The sequence below is a fragment of the Colobus angolensis genome, unplaced genomic scaffold (genome assembly GCF_000951035.1).
Source record: "Colobus angolensis palliatus isolate OR3802 unplaced genomic scaffold, Cang.pa_1.0 Scaffold4, whole genome shotgun sequence".
NCBI lineage: Eukaryota > Metazoa > Chordata > Mammalia > Primates > Cercopithecidae > Colobus > Colobus angolensis.
In genome coordinates this window covers 8,240,146-8,256,858 of record NW_012117376.1, presented here as the reverse complement: position 1 = coordinate 8,256,858, position 16,713 = coordinate 8,240,146, and the positions used below count along the sequence as shown (strand labels likewise).

Sequence of the window (16,713 nt, the reverse complement as noted above, 5' to 3'; positions counted from 1 at the left end):
GCCCGCCCCCTGGGCCGTCGCTCACCTCCCGGAGGCTGAGACCGGTCCCAGGCTGGAAGCAGCTGCCCGAGCGCTGGCCGCGGGAGAACGCTCCGGTCCAGGCGGAGCCGGGCAGGTCTCTGCGGCGTGCCCGGACCCGGGCGTCGAGGAGGGCAGCATTGTGACCCGGGCCGCGGCGCGCTGACCTCACAGAACCCGTTCCTCCCACTGGAGAACCCCCAACGGCGCCCCTGGCACTCAGCGCGGGCGGAACCGGGGACTGGAGGGATCTGGCCATGGCGCCTGGAGACGGGGTAGCGCAGACCCCAGCCACCCGATGGGGGCGCAGCAGGCCAGGGCAACCCGCCGCGAGGCGGCGTCCACGCCAAGGAGCCGAGCATTCCCGGCCCACACAGACGCCGAGGAGCGCCCTCCCAGACGACTCAGTGCCTGGCGTGGGGGTGGGATAGGCTGTGACTTAATCCGGGCTGGGTTTGGTGGTGGTAGTGAGGGCAGGTAGGGGCACTGCCCATTTTGGCCAAGGGTCACACAGCATTTACATCACAATTGCGCCCGAGTTTAAAAATGTCTGGCCCTCTCTCCCCCCACCACCCGCTGCTGTGTCCAGACAATGTTCTAACGCTGGGGGCGGCTGCGGATGAAGTCCTCGGGGAGAAAAGCAGCAGGCCAAAGGCGATGGTGGAGTAGAGCTGCCTCGCAGAGGCAGCATGAGCTGAAAGGGTGATAGGAAGGAGGCACTAGACACGATGGAGGACTTTCTGCTCTCCAATGGGTACCAGCTGGGCAAGACCATTGGGGAAGGGACCTACTCAAAAGTCAAAGAAGCATTTTCCAAAAAACACCAAAGAAAAGTGGCAATTAAAGTTATAGACAAGATGGGAGGGCCAGAAGGTGAGCTGGGGCCCCTTTGGAGGGAAGGAGGGAGGGCTGGCTGAAGGCGGTGGGTGCTTCCTCCTGTTGAAAAGATCATTCGACCACTCCCTGCTCCCACTGGCCTGGAACCAAGCAAGCCCGATGGCAGCTCTGGAGTGGGTCAGTGGGTAACAGAGGGATTCTGGGAGTCCAAGAACATTACACCCCCCAAAATGCAAGATTAAAGTGGCATGAGGTGAAGGATCCTCAGAGGCAAAACCTGAGCCAGGCTTTCCTTTCCGGCAGGGAAACAGAGACTGGCAGAGGCCACAGCCAGGGCTAGTAGAGAACAGGGGCTGGTGCCAAGGCCTGTGGAGATGGGAAAAAGGAAGACAGGGCTCATGGAAAGAACTATGGGGTCAGGGGACAGCGGCGGGAGGAGCTGGCTCACCAGCCTGTGGACAAATCAGGCCTGATAATTTGTGATTCTGTGGTTTTGTCTAAAAGCACCTAAAGCACCTTGATATCCAGTCTCACAGACTGCTCAACAGTCCATGAGGCTGGTGGGAGTGGTTCTTTTGTGAATGATACACTAATGACAAAAATAATAGAGAACATTCTTTGCAATGTCCAAGCAGCTAGACACATTTAAGACCATTAAGGGAGCCAAGAAATAAGACCCAGACAAGGTGGGCAGAAGTTGGAAGGCAGGAGACAGGTGTGAGGAGGTGGGCCTTTCTTATCTGCCAGCCCATCTCTCCTCCCCTTACTTCCTCAGAGTTTATCCAGAGATTCCTGCCTCGGGAGCTCCAAATTGTCCGTACCCTGGAACACAAGAACATCATCCAGGTGTATGAGATGCTGGAGTCTGCCGACGGGAAAATCTGCCTGGTGATGGAGCTGGCTGAGGGAGGGGATGTCTTTGACTGCGTGTTGAATGGCGGGCCACTGCCTGAGAGCCGGGCCAAGGCCCTCTTCCGTCAGATGGTTGAGGCCATCCGCTACTGCCATGGCTGTGGCGTGGCCCACCGGGACCTCAAATGCGAGAACGCCTTGTTGCAGGGCTTCAACCTGAAGCTGACTGACTTTGGCTTTGCCAAGGTGTTGCCCAAGTCGCGCCGGGAGCTGAGCCAGACCTTCTGCGGCAGCACAGCCTATGCCGCCCCTGAGGTGCTACAGGGCATTCCCCATGATAGCAAGAAAGGTGATGTCTGGAGCATGGGTGTGGTCCTGTATGTCATGCTCTGTGCCAGCCTACCTTTTGACGACACAGACATCCCCAAGATGCTGTGGCAGCAGCAGAAGGGGGTGTCCTTCCCCACTCATCTGAGCATCTCGGCCGATTGCCAGGACCTGCTCAAGAGGCTCCTGGAACCCGACATGATCCTCCGGCCTTCAATTGAAGAAGTTAGTTGGCATCCATGGCTAGCAAGCACTTGATAAAAGCAATGGCAAGTGCTCCCCAATAAAGTAGGGGGAGAAAGCAAACCCAAAAATCCACTTCTAAAATGGTGATATATATTTTACGCCTTAAGTTCACTTATCCTAAAACTTACATCTACCCCAGCCTTACTACTACTCTTTCCTTTTAGAGATCTTCATGGGATCAAAGCGCCTCATTCAGACTTGCCTTTTTTTTTTTTTTTTTTTCCTCCTTGCTCTGTTGCCCAGGCTGGAATGCAGTGGCACGATTCCAGCTCACTGCAACTCCGCTTCTCAGGTTCAAGCGATTCTCCTGCCTCAGCCTCCCCAGTAGCTGGGATTACAGGCACCTACCACCACGCCTGGCTATTTCTGTATTTTTAGCAGAGATGGGGTTTCATCATGTTGGCCAGGCTGGTCTTGAACTCCTGACCTTAAGGGATCCGCCTGCCTCGGCCTCCCAAAGTGCTGGGATTACAGGTGTGAGCCACCGTGCCTGGCCTAACAAGTGATTTTCATACTAAAGTTAATTAAAATAGACCCCAGAATTATATACAAACAGGGGGAGGAGAGGAGAAAAACGACCAAGAACTGAAGCCATTGTTGTTGCAACTTCCTTTCCAAAGAAAAGCAGAGGTGTTGGGAGTGCAGAGATGGCCTCCTGACTCCTTGTCCCAGTGAGAGGCCTGTTGGGAGCCCTGTCCTTTTCTCATCCCAAAGGCAAAGCTGAATCTGGGATGAGGACAAGGGATGTCCTCTGGACCCAGGCTATCCCTCTACCCTGTTTCTGGCTCCAAGTGGGAAGCCAGTCCTGCCCTGGCCCAGTGTACCTGCCAAGGGGACAAAAACAGACCCCAGACACCTTCCAGCTTCGGTTGAATCACTTTAATGCTGTTAACGGCAAGTCTGTAAAAGGTTCAGGACAAAGTTCTTTTTTCTTTCTTTTTTAATTATAAAACTAACAGCTGTTAGAATCTTTTTTCTTTTTTTTTTTCCTTTTTTCTTTTCCCAGCTACAAAATACTCTGGGGAGATGCATTATAATTTAAAATATATAATATTGCACAAACAACCAAAAAGTTAATTAAACTAAAGAAATAATTACAAAGAGAAAAACCCCATCCCATCAAAAAAAAGATTCAGCATTCTCTCCAACCCACCCCCTCACTGAAGGTTTGAAGTGGAAGTGACCCCACTCTCCCGGTGTCCCTGACCACGATCCCTTTCACTCGCGGGTGAGCACACCAGATTAGGTGCAAGAATCACCAGAGCAGCATCGTGAAGCACCAGGCTCTCCAGAGATTCCTGTAGCCCCTCATTCCCCCAGAGGTGCAGCTTTACCAGACTGGAGGGTGAGAACGCAAAGGCTGGGTCTGTCTTCAGGAAGAAGAGCTTTTGCAGAAGCCTGATGAGAGTTTCAAGTTCACCCCCAGGATAGCCCTTCCAGAAGCAGAAGGGCCGAGGCGGAGAAGCTAGGCTTACCGGAGTTGTAAGTACTCGGCTGTGATCACCGCTCTGTACCGCTGGTAGCTGTTTTGTGTCCTAAGCTACAGGGGAGTTGAGGTGGGTAGCTGGTTGGACAAGGTATCCGGCCAGGCAACACACAGAAGGGCCTCAAGTGGCCCCCTCCCTTCTTGGGGAGGGGAAGAAATGCAAGAGCGAACTCCTGCAGGTGGCACAGCTGGGCTAAGGACTTGGGTGCATCTGACATGAAGCAGCCCTGGGAAGGCATAGGGACAGACCAGCGTGGGCTGGAGGAAAGGAAGGAGGTGGGTCAGGGTTTGGTCTCTGGATTCTGAACCCCAAAGGAGCCTTTCCAGGAATGGAAAATGCCTGGGAAGGGGAGATTCCCAAGAGAGGAGAGGCAAATTTCCCAGAGGTAAGTGCATCTTACCCACTGGGATAGGAACCAAAATGTGTTTGCTGTCCCTGTTTAGCCAAGGGTAGGTGGCGTGGCCCTCCCTGCCTGCTTATGGTGGACAGTGTGTGTTGTCTCGGCTTCCTCCGAGAGACTGGTGGTTTAACTTCTGTCTACACAGGCAGAAGGGCTAGAACTATCCCTTGGGACTTCCCAGCAGGAATCCTCAGGAACAGTGGGTGTTCAGCAGAAAAACACAGGCTCTTCTGGTGACAGGGGATAGATTTCCTCTCCCTTGGGTCATCCTATTGTTGGCACAAGTCAGAGTTCCTGGCCGGGATTTAGAGAGCCCCTTTCCAGGCATGAGCAGAGGCCCAGAGGGCCAGCAGGGAGCCACCAGAATCTGTGCCAGAGCTCTGGTTGGCAAAGGAGATTTGGGGGGACATTCTCAGTCAGAGTCTTCCAGGGCTGGGCTGAGACGAACGAGGGAGGCGAGAGATGCCATGGGTGGGGAGCTGCTCCCTCTGGCTCCCTTACTCCCAATCCTCCCACTCTACATCTTCCAGCTGCAAATGGGAGGGGATAATGGAGATCACAAACACATAGTTACTCCTGAGTCAGGCCCAGACCTAACCTCCCCTTGCTGAGCAGAGCCACCTCCCATCCCCTACCCTAGGCCATACTCTGCCCCCTACTGAGAGTGAACCCCTAGTCTTAAGGAATGTGTCTGAGGGGCAGAGCTGCCCTCTGCTTGAGGGGTGGGCCTGCTGCTCTGATTATTTCAGACCTAAAGGAAACGCTTCCGCCAACCAACACCAGATACCACAAGGTGATGGCTGCCTACAGGAACCAAGTCAGCCCCAGTCCTTTAAGGAGAACTTGCCTCCTGCTGAGCAGATAATGCCATGGCTCTGAGATGCAGATAACTTAGGAGGCCTGAGCAGATACTTGGCCTTGGACACAAAAGACCAGTGTAATCAAGGGCAAGTTACTTAGCCTTTGGGTGAATGGGGGCCACTCCCCGAGTAGCACTATGGTTAAAAACAGAGGTGGCAGTGGCCTACAGGTGCCCACTAGGTCTTCACTAGGGGCACCAACACCCTAATTCCCAGCTCAAGTCTCCCCACAGAACCTTTTCTTGCTTTGTTCCTACTCTTGGCCTGCTGTCAGCTAAGTCCTGGTATAAGAGGTTCTAGAATGCTCAGGTGTATTGCACATCAGGTTTTAAAGGGGGCTGCAAAGACACAAAAAGCCAGCAAGCCTCTGTGGCCTGACAGGGCACTATGGGCCTTCTCTGTCCTGGGTATACTGAGGTAGTCACAAGTGCAAAATATTCCTGCAGATAAAATACTCCCCCAAGGCTTCAGTTTCCCGTCATGAAAAAGGAGGCCCTTCACAGGTCTCTCTCATCTGTCCACCTCTTTCTAACAGGCTCATGAGTTACACGATGGAAGGACTCATGTGGTTCTTATGTGACGGTGGAAGTAATGCTGACATGAATCAGATATCTGGGCTGCAGCCTCAGTCCTGTCACTAATTAGCTGGGAGAGCTTTGGACTGTTCCAGCCTCTAAATCTAAATGAGCCACTTTTGATTCTGAGAGGTAGTGAAGAATAACAGTACCAAGGCCTCTTTGAGCTGAATAACTGGAATGGGTTTTGTGGGGTTTATCACTAATGTCTCCTGAGTGCCACCATGTCTCAGGCACTAGCCCTAAGGTATCTACATGGATCACCTCATTACAGCTTATAAGCCAGGTCTTACAATAATCAATTCCATGTTTTAGATGAGGAACCAGGGTCTTAGCTTAAGTAACTTGCCCTTGATCACACTGGTCTTTTGTCTCCAAGGCCAAGTATATACTCAGACCTCATACCTGGGGACCACAACTCAGAAGGTCAGGCAGGGTTTGATGTCTCTTTTTTTCAAAAATAGAAATGGGGTCTCACTATATTGGCCAGGCTGGTATTGAACTCCTGGCCTCAAGCAATCCTCCCACCTTGGCCTCCCAAAGTGTTGGGATTACAGGTGTGAGCCACCGCGCCCAGCACGGCATCTGTTTTCTTAAGCAGTTTCTCAGGCAATTTTGATACAGAGCTAAGGTCAAGAACTCTCCCCTCTATCTACCCTGGAACTGAGGGGAAGTGGAGCCTACTGATGACCACTGTTGTGGGTCTGAGCAGGAAGCTCCAGCTCCTTTCCCACAACCTGTCACCTCAGACAGAAGCAGTGACCCTCCTGAGGGGACAGCTGGGCTGGCTGGGGAGAGTTCTCACACCCAGGACCATTAGGCTAGCGTCCCTCTGACCCACCAGGCCCACTCACCTCCCCGGAGGCATCCACTTTGGAAAGTGCCATCTGCACTTCCTCTTCGGTCATGTCCAAGTCAAAGTCTTTCTCCCAGTCCTCACTGATGTCCGTGCTTGAGCCTGGAACCACGAGCCACAGTGTGAAAAGCAGGAGGAGGCAGGGAAGGGGCACTTGAAGAGAGTGTAGCTAGGGAGATGGCACACTTTAAAAGGGTCTCACAAATACGCAAGTCTTTACATTCTGTGTTCACTCTGGCACAGCAATCCCACCTTTTTGGTTTTGTTTTGTTTTCTTAGATGGAGTCTCGCTCTGTCGCCCAGGCTGGAGTGCAGTGGTGCGATCTTGGCCCACTGCAACCTCCGCTTCCCAGGTTCAAGCGATTCTCCTGCCTCAGCCTCCCAAGTAGCTAGGACTACAGGAGCACAACCCCATGCCCGGCTAATTTTTGTATTTTTAGTAGAGACAGGGTTTCACCATGTTGGCCAGGCTGGTTTCAAACTCCTGACCTCAATGATCCGCCCGCCTCGGCCTCCCAAAGTGCTGCAATAACAGGCGTGAGCCACGGCGCCTGGTCCCCACTTTTAAGAATCTATTCTAAGGAAAAATCCTGGATTCAGTCAGGAATTTAGCAAAGAATGTTCACTGCAGTGCTGTCATAGTGATGGAAACCTAGAAACAATGTGAAAGTCCACTGACAGGGAGTTAGACAAGTAAATAGTAACTTACATGATGGAACACTGTAGGCTGTCAGAGGTTAGGCTGGAGAACTTCACATCCATGCCAAACAGCCTTAAACTATTACCTCAGAAAAAGCAGGCTCCGTCTCAAAAAAAAAAAAGTGCCCACGGATGCATGTACAGATGCATGTACACATGCAGAAGAGATGAGCAAGATATCCAAATACACTAGCAAAGTTATCTCTAGGTGATGAGGTCATGGGGTGATTTTTCTTAATTTTTTTCCAAAAATGAACACATATTACTTTGTAATCTTTTTTTTTTTCTTTTTGAGACGGAGTCTTGCTCTGTCGCCCAGGCTGGAGTGCAGTGGCACGATCTCAGCTCACTACAAGCTCTGCCTCCCGGGTTCACGCCATTCTCCTGCCTCAGCCTCCCAAGTAGCTGGGACTACAGGCGCCCACCGCCACGCCCGGCTAATTTTTTGTATTTTTAGTAGAGACGGGGTTTCACCGTGTTAGCCAGGATGGTCTTGATCTCCGGACCTTGTGATCCGCCCACCTTGGCTTCCGAAAGTGCTGGGATTACAGGCGTGAGCCACTACGCCTGGCCTGTAATCTTTTTTTTTAAGTACCTTTAAAAATTTTAGACTGGGTCCCTCATCCTCCAATGGCATGACCAGTAAACATCTTCATTTCTTCTTCTCTGACTACTCCCCACCAGATGCCTCGGTGCTGAGACCTACCCCTCAGCCCCACTCCCACATTCCTTATATGGTTTCCTGCATCATTCTCTCTTCCAGCCAGAGCATGGTCTCTGGGGCCAGGCAGACCTGGGTTGAATACCTACTCCTTCACTGTGTAGTCTTGGGCAAATCACTGTGGGCTTCAGTCTATTTATAAAATATGGATAAAAGCACCCTCTGCAAAGAACCACTGGAGAAGCTTATTAGAATGCAGACTCCTACCCTGCCCACCCCCCGATCCCAACAAAGACTCAGCAGGTCTAGCTGGTGGCTGGGAAGGCTGCATTGTAAGTTGCAAGCAGGTACCTGTGTCATTCTGTGTAGACCTGGGCCTGCAGTTTGAGAAACAGTGGTGTTAGAATTAGAGGTATGAATATAAAGTGCCTATTACGTATATACACATGGCTATGTAATGAATGGTGCTGCCTTTCTTCTAAGGGCCTTGTCTCAGAGTTAAGTCATTCTGTACAAGGTACCTCAGCAAGTCAGGGCAGCCAAGACCCAGTTCTTCTGACTCTGCACGTACATCTCTCTATGCCTTCAGGATACTTAGGTGACATTCATCTGGCTGTCACCACAGGCTTCCGGTGAGTTAGCCAGACTCTTGGTTGCTTCCTCACTTCAGGGCTTTGTCTGTGGCCATGACAGCCTTCCCTAACCTCAGGCTGCCCTCTAGGGACTTGAAACCATCTCTTCAGGCTTAAATGCTACGGCAGACCCTTTCAGGGGTAGAGAACAGAGTATCCACTAACATTTCTGGAATATTCCACGTCTACCTCTTGGGTGGGTATTAACAGTCCCTGTATACAGATGAGGAAACGAAGGCTTCAGGTGGCACAGGGAGATGTGAAGCTGGGCTCTCTCTGCCATCTGCCTCCTTCCACCGTCCTGTCCTGTCACATAGGGAGAGCACTAAGACCTCCATCACAATGTGCACGTGGCAGAGAGCTGACCTGTGCTACAACTGAAGACTTCAGGATGGAATTCTACTGGTTTGGTTTTGAAAATGGAAGTTTTGGCCGGGCGCGGTGGCTCAAGCCTGTAATCCCAGCACTTTGGGAGGCCGAGACGGGCGGATCACGAGGTCAGGAGATCGAGACCATCTTGGCTAGCACGGTGAAACCCCGTCTCTACTAAAAAATACAAAAAACTAGCCGGGTGAGGTGGCGGGCGCCTGTAGTCCCAGCTACTAGGGAGGCTGAGGCAGGAGAATGGCGTAAACCTGGGAGGCGGAGCTTGCAGTGAGCTGAGATGCGGCCACTGCACTCCAGCCCGGGAGACAGAGCGAGACTCCGTCTCAAAAAAAAAAAAAAAGGAAGTTTTCAGGCGATTGCTAACTTTGTAGTGCTGTCACTCACAGCTCATTTTATTCTGTTTAATTGGCCCTCTGCTTCCCCAGTTAAGAAACAGAGGCAATACTGCTCTTAGGTTACACAGTCAGTCATGAAATGAGGTCTTAACCTCTAGGCTCCTTCCAGGCCACAGGCCTGCCCCAATCTCTCGTCCCTTCCTGTGCAGAAAGAAGTCCAGTCTCTCAGAATAGACGAATCCTGTGACAAAATGTAGGTGGGAAGCAGCTCTGCAATGACAGGAATCACCCTGGGACCCAGTAAAAACCCTTTGGCTAGGGTACCCTACGAGACTCTGCTGAACCCAGAGACCAAGCCTTATGTCACCCTAGGACGTGGGCCCAAGAGGAAAAAGGAGTCACTGTCTCCAAGCCCCCTTTCTTCCTTTTAAGATTTATTTCCTCTACTCTGTTCCCACTGTTCCAGCCTGGTCCAAGACTCTGGCTTCCTCCCACCTGACTACAGTTGTTTCTGGTGGGTCTTCTGTAGCACATCCTCAGCCTCTCCTTTCACAGGCCCCAAGGGCAGTAGAGGCAGCCTAGCACAGTGGCTAAGAGCTTATGTTTACCTTTCCTATAATTTCAATTCCATCCAGTCTCCAACCACTACTAATTTTTTCTGATTACCCTCTGTAGCCCAATTCCAAATGAAACCTATAATTTGTAACCCTCCAACTGTTTCACTATCCCTTATTCTCTCCCTTACTCAGCTCATATTCTATAAGCCATCATTCTTATCACTTCTTGCACATACTTTCTTTTCGTTCCTTTTTATTTTTTTGAGACAGGGTCTCAGCTCTGTCACCCAGGCTGGAGGGCAGTTTAGCGATCTCAACTCACTGCAGCCTCAACCTCCCCACTCAGGATTCTCCCACCTCAGCCTCCCGAGTAGCTGGGACTACAGGCATGTGCCACCACATCTGGCAAATTTTTTGTATTTTCTGTAGAGATGGGGTTTCACCACAATGCCAGGGCTAGTCTTGAACTCCTGGGCTCAAGCAATCCATCTGCCTCAGCCTCCCTTAAGTACTGCAATTATAGGCATGAGCCACCAGGCCCAGCGGACTTTCTTTATCCACTGATTTTACCTGGCTAAACTTGAACCTAATTAGATCCAACTCCCCATCTGCTCTGTTCCTGCACCTAAGCAACTGAATGTGATGAACAAAAATACAACAGGTTGATGGTGTCACTTAAAATGTACAATCACAAGGGTCCTGGGACCATCCACCCAGTAACCCTATTATACCTGTCAGGCCCATCACCTACTCTTCCCTCTCCTACAGGACTATTTCATACTCTCTGAAATATTTATTGGGTGTCACTGATCTCAGGTTCCTACCACTAGAAAAATAGGAAAAAGTACACAGATCTCACAGGGCTTTTTTTTTTTTTTTTTTTTGAGATGGACTCTTGCTCTGTCGCCCAGGCTGGAGTGCAGTGGCCGGATCTCAGCTCACTGCAAGCTCCGCCTCCCAGGTTTACACCATTCTCCTGCCTCAGCCTCCCGAGTAGCTGGGACTACAGGCGCTCGCCACCTCGCCCGGCTAGTTTTTTGTATTTTTTAGTAGAGACGGGGTTTCACCGTGTTAGCCAAGATGGTCTCGATCTCCTGACCTCATGATCCGCCCGTCTCGGCCTCCCAAAGTGCTGGGATTACAGGCTTGAGCCACCGCGCCCGGCCCTCACAGGGCTTTTGTAAGGATTGAGTAACATGCATATCAAGTGCTTAGCACAGAGCTAGACATACAGAAAGTGCTCAGAGAATATTACCTCTATTATCATTTCCCCAAAGCAGGGCTCTACTTAAATTTCTGCTCTGATTAAGGATCTATCATGAAACAATTATCCCATCTATAGGGGAGCAAACAAAGGCTTACAGAAGATTAGTAATCTTTCTGAAGTCACATGGCTTATGAACCAAGTTGGGATTTGAACCCAGAACTGTCTGAACTCCAGAACCCACACCCTTAGCATCCATGCTCTGCTGCTTTATGGCCCCAAGGGCAACCTTCTGAATCCAGCTTAAGGTTTTAAATTCCAAAGTTCTATTTCTGAGTCAACCTACTCACCCTTCTTGTACCTCCTTCTCCTGGGAGAGAATACAGAAGAGTGAGTTTAGGTCATCACCCCTTAAACATGCCCCATGCCCTTTGCCAGCTGGTCCTTGTAGGCCCCCTCAGATTAGACTACCACTCCCCTACACCTGCCCCAAACTCGTCAACTCTCCTATACAAGGTTTGTCTCCTCGGTGAAACACCGCAGATGTCCAGAGATTCCTTCTTTCTCTGAACTCCTCCAGTACCAGACTGGCCCATCCTGCTTTATGCTTCCTCACAAAGGCTGGGGCTTCTGCCCCTCTCCCACTCAGTGTCTCATAAAGAACAGGCAGGAGCTTTGGCCGGGCGCGGTGGTTCACACCTGTAATCCCAGCACTTTGGGAGGCCAAGGCGGGCAGATCACAAGGTGAGGAGATCAATACCATCCTGGCTAACACAATGAAACCCCGTCTCTACTAAAAATACAAAAAATTAGCTGGGCGTGGCAACATGTGCCTGTAGTCCCAGCTACTTGGGAGGCTGAGGCAGAAGAATGGAGTGAACCCGGTAGGCGGAGGTTGCAGCGAGCCGAGATTGCGCCACTGCACTCCAGCCTGGGCGACACGAGTGAGACTCCACCTCAAAAAAACAAAACAAAACCAGGTAGGAGCCCAGTGGATGACCTCACTGATCAGTCAGAAGGGAGGCACTGGGTTGGAGACTGGAAACTCCATGTTTTCCATTAGGGAAGAGGTTAGAGGTGAGGTGGGGTTCATTTCCCATTCACTGTGGCAAACCAGTCCCTTACTGTGCCAGCAGGCCAGGCCCTACCTGCTGGGCAAGCTTTGTGGCTGTGGCTGGTGCTGAGTGTTAGCAAAGACAGGAGGATGAGTGTGTGAAGTGTGCAGGTGGTGGGGGGACTACGAGGGGGGCAGTTCTTAGTGATAATCAGCCATACCTGAAGTGGTATTTTGGATGTGGTAAAAAGGCTGACACCAAGGCTATCCTTGTCCTTTCATTCCTGCAGTTACAGAGGTTGCTCTTTGACATAAACTCAAGAGTCTCCAGTCTAAAATTCCATTATACAGATAAGAAACTAAAGCTCCATTACTCAAGCTGGGTCACTGTAAGTTCATGGATGTTCATTTTATTCTTCTTTAAACTGCACGTATGAGTTTTGTTTATATATTTCATAATAATAAAGGCCTGGGGAAGCTGAATGACTTTCCTAAGGCTACACAGGACGAAGACCCTTTAACATCAATGTCACTGGGATTCCCAAGCCAGGGTTAAGGTTAAATTGTCCAAAAAGACAGAAATTGGCACAGTGTGCTAGTTAAGGGCATGGGCTTGGAGTCAGACAGCCCTGGGTCTGAATGTGGGCCTCCTGGCCATGTGAACTTGGGCGTTACCTAATATTTTTGGGCCTCACTTTTTTCATCTGTAAAATGAGGACAGTAATACTGAGAAATTAAGTGCCATATAACATATTTAGCATGGGATCTAGCATTAAACTTGTTTTGCTGACTCTTAAGATGCCAACAATTGTAAGATGCATTCTTATTTCAGAGTTTAATGTGCAACTTAGAATGAAACATGTTAGCAAATAGTCAATATATAGCAGCTGTCATCATTATTGGAAATGAAAAAAATCTGCTCATAGTATCCTAAAAAGGGACAAGGAGACAAATCTGCCTTGGGAGGTGGCCCTGACCCCACACAACAATGGGCTTAGACCTCCAGATCTACCTTTTTTTTTTTTTTTAATTTTATTTTTTGAGATGGAGTTTCGCTCTTCTTGCCCAGGCTGGAGTGCAATGGCGCGATCTCGGCTCACTGCAACCTCTGCCTCCTGGCTTCAAGCGATTCTCCTGACCCAGACTCCCTTGTAGCTGGGATTACAGGCATGCGCTACCATGCCTAGCTAATTTTGTACTTAAGAGACAGGGTTTCTCCATGTCGGTTAGGCTGGTCTCAAACTCCCAACCTCAGGTGATTCGCCCACCTCGGCCTCCCAAAGTGCTGGGATTACAGGCATGAGCCACCACTCCCAGCCCAGACCTACCTTTCTTTCCATTGTTGGAGGGTGTAGACTTCCCACTGTCCGAGTTCAGCTCAAACACCCGTAAGTCTGTGGGAGCCTCCTCCCTCAGAGTCTCTACTCTGGCTGGAGGCCTGGGTTCTAGGCCGCTGGGGTGGCCAGCAGGGGTTAGGGGCTTGGAGTGAATAGGGGGCGGCGGTCCAGTCTCGCCCACATCCACAGCCAGGCCCTGTTCCTCCAAAGATGCCTCTAGCAGCTTTTGGGACAGGTCCTTGGGCAGCACGGGTGCCTCAGGTGCAGCGGCCGGGTTGGCAATCTGTGTCACAAGGGAGACACTCTCGCTGCTCTCTGATGGAGTCACCTCTGCTGGGGGCTCAACTGAGGTCACCAGATTCTCTTCACAGGGGCTCTGGGGGCCAGGTCCTCCTTCAGGGAATGTAGAAGTTTTGGTCACAGGAACCTTTGCCTCTTTTGGAGATGCGGGTGAAATGCCCATGAGCTCCTCTGTAGAGAGAGAAAGGGAGGGGCAAGAGGGAAATGTACCCTGGCCAGCCCTAAGACAACCTTGGAGCTCTCTGGTTCCTGCCAAAGTTTACTCTGATCAAGACTCAAGCCGGGCATGGTGGCTCACGCCTGTAATCCCAGCACTGTGGGAGAACGAGGCAGGTGGATCACCTGAGGTCAGAAGTTTTTGAGACCAGCCTGGCCAACATGGTGAAACCCTGTCTCTACTAAAAATACAAAAATATTAGCTGAGTGTGGTGGCACATGCCTGTAATCCCAGCTACTCGGGAGGCTGAGGCAAGAGTAACGCTTAAACCCAGGAGGCGGTGGTTGCAATGGGCCGAGATTGCACCACTGCACTCCAGTCTGGATGACAGAGCGAGACTCTGTCTCAAAACGAAAAAAAAAAAAAAAGACTCAATAGTGTCATTTAGCTCTCCCCTCTCCCCTTTGCCATCACAATGCTTCTGCAGACACTCCCTGCTAGTCAAAGTCCTGCTCAGCCCTGGGGCTTAATGCCTGGGGGGCTTCCAGCAATGCAGTTCAAGGGGCTGTTATAGATTAGAAAGCCAAGGCTCAGAAGTGAGTCAGTTTTGGGTTCAGGTTGGGCTCTGCTACATCCTAGGTGTATGATTGGGCAAGCCACCTAACTTTTACTCTTAACTTACTTTTATCCTTAAGAGGGGTAATAGGGTTGTGGTAAGGACTCTGTGTAAAGCTCTTCGTGCAGCCTGGACATATGGTGTAAACACTTAAGAAATGCATTAATATTATATCATCCAGAAGGCTCCAACGTGCTGTTATAAACTGAGCTACAGGTAGAGGATGCTCAGCTCCCTCCCTAACTCAGTGGTTCCCAAACCAGCTTGGGCATTAATATTACCAGGGAGCTTGTTTAAAATACATGTCTGGCCGCTTCTTTACAGTCTTCTTTAGAAGGTGGGGAAGGGAATCTGGATTTTCAAGAAGCTCCCCAGTGACTAGGCGGCAGCTGGTTCATGGGCTGGCAGGGGAATCTACACCAACTGACACACGGGATTTCTGTAGCTAAATCGGAATTCCACTAGCCTTGTTCAATATCCCCTTGTTAGCTCCGCCTATCCTCAGCACATACAATGTGCTCATTCCCTACTCTTCCCTGATGGGCTCCAAGTCTCTCCAGGCTTCAGAAAGCATGGCCCGGCCCAGCCCAGAGTGTCTCGCACAGATGTGTCACTTGCCCTTCACCTCTCAACGCCTCTTACCTTCCTCCTCCTCCCAGCCAGGCTCTTCAGAGATGCTCTGTTCTGCCCGCTGCTTCAGGGCATCCCTCCGGGCCTGCTCCTGAATGTGGGGGAGCAGATGGACACAGGCAGTCAGGGCACCCTCTTCCCAGATCCTGGTCCTGATCCCACAACTCTTGGCACCCTGTATCCCTTTCTTCTCTCAATAAATCCAGCCTGCTTCCCCCAGGGTTGAGTGGGGACCTCCCCAGGCTAGACCAGCATACCTGCTCTAGCTGATGGACTTTATAGAAATACCGATGCCAGAATTCTGAATGGGAAACAGCTGCTGGAACCTGGAGGGAGGGGAAAATGGAGGTGAGACTTTGGGAGTATTTGTGTGGGGTCTGTGTCCCCAGCCTTATCAGTCTATTCCCAGCAAGTCTGGATATCAGACCCAGTAAGTGGCTTAGCAGTGATAGAGCACTTCCACCCCGACCAAAGTTTCGGCCAGATCCACCTTCCTAGTCCGGGTTAGCCAAGGAGGGAGAAAAGAACTCCCATCAGGCTTTGCTGGCCCTTCCATTTCTCACCATTCTGTGATTGCCAGAAGCCTGGCAAACCAGCTTCACCCATGTGAGTTCTTGGCTCAGGACATGGCTGGTCTGGCTCTACGGAGCCTCCCAGTGCTCTCCGAGCCAGATGATGCCACAATGACTCTGAACATGTCCCTCCCACCTCCCAACACCTCAAGCCTGGAGCTGGCTGAGGCCCTGCAGACTGGGCCCTCACCATCTTGGTGTAGAGGGCCCGGATAGAGGGGCTGCCTACAAGGAGCTCTGAGATCTCCCCCTTCTTCTCCTCCAAGCAGAACTGGGAAAGCCAGGCATCAAACAATTCCGGGGGCCCTGCAGAGGGACAGATGCTGATGGTCAGTTCCCTTGGTCTGGGGAAAGAACACTGGGCCTACAGAATATACCTAAGGCTGGACATGGAAAATGAAGAAAGCTTGTGTGTTCAAAGCCACTTAGCCAAGGGTAGGGGGTCAGGCAGGGTGAAGGGGCGGGTGTGGCACCTGAGTGATCTCTAGAAGGGGCTGCAGTCTCCATTTTCTCATATCCCTGCTTGCTTTTTAGCCCATGGCACCTGGCTATTGAATCTCCTCATCTCTGAAACAGCTGTTCTTAGGTCACATGACCCCAGCTGCCAGAGCCAACATCTATTTCTCTGTCTTCCCTCGTGTGACCATCTCTGACTCTGGGGGCCATTGCCTTCCTCCTGAAGCCCTTGTCTCTCCTGGTTTCTCACTCCTTTGTTATTTTCCTCCACTTCTCTGGTTGGTCCATTTGAGTCTCTGTGGGTTTTTCGTTTTCCTTTCCTTTCCATCTCTCTCTGGCTTTTTTCCCCCCAAAATAATTGCCACTAAACCACAAGTTTCAACCTCATCCTCCCACTGTGTCTCTCTTTGCAGCCCAGGCTACTCTCTTGGCCCCAGATCCAGAGGTCCAGGTACCCCCGATACTTCTACCTGCAAACACACCATGCGCTCATTTTCCTTCCCACCTGGTTATCTGACAAGGTTATCCAACCTGGGGGCCATCCTATCTCCTCCCTTATCCAATCACTCTGGATCACACTTCCTCAGTTGTCTCTTTTTTATTTTTTAGAGATAAGAGTCTTGCTCTGTCACCAGACTGGAGTGCAGTGGCACAACTG

The 16,713-nt window shown here is 51.0% G+C and overlaps 3 protein-coding genes across 6 annotated transcripts in view; 1 reads left to right on the top strand and 2 right to left on the bottom strand.

The window, feature by feature from the left end:
- The window catches only part of FAM229A (family with sequence similarity 229, member A), a 953-nt gene extending 628 nt beyond the window's left edge, over positions 1-325 (bottom strand). The window contains exon 1 of the mRNA XM_011955659.1: positions 26-325. Within this exon, the coding sequence (XP_011811049.1) occupies positions 26-159 (134 nt within the window). The 5' untranslated portion in view covers positions 160-325. The remainder of the gene's footprint in view (positions 1-25) is intronic.
- TSSK3 (testis-specific serine kinase 3) lies at positions 254-2,361 on the top strand. The gene is made up of 2 exons (XM_011955424.1): positions 254-891; positions 1,631-2,361. Exons 1-2 carry the CDS (start codon positions 747-749, stop codon positions 2,290-2,292), a joined length of 807 nt encoding a protein of 268 aa, XP_011810814.1. The 5' UTR covers positions 254-746; the 3' UTR covers positions 2,293-2,361.
- Positions 2,362-3,140: 779 nt separating this feature from the next.
- Positions 3,141-16,713, bottom strand: part of BSDC1 (BSD domain containing 1) — a 33,053-nt gene continuing 19,480 nt past the window's right edge. For all 4 annotated transcript variants that reach the window (XM_011955420.1, XM_011955421.1, XM_011955422.1 and 1 more), the window contains 6 exons: positions 15,790-15,905; positions 15,285-15,353; positions 15,040-15,118; positions 13,316-13,795; positions 6,457-6,560; positions 3,141-4,697 (listed from right to left, as the gene is read on the bottom strand). In XM_011955420.1, the coding sequence (XP_011810810.1) occupies positions 4,665-4,697; positions 6,457-6,560; positions 13,316-13,795; positions 15,040-15,118; positions 15,285-15,353; positions 15,790-15,905 (881 nt within the window). In that variant the 3' untranslated portion in view covers positions 3,141-4,664. The remainder of the gene's footprint in view (positions 4,698-6,456; positions 6,561-13,315; positions 13,796-15,039; positions 15,119-15,284; positions 15,354-15,789; positions 15,906-16,713) is intronic.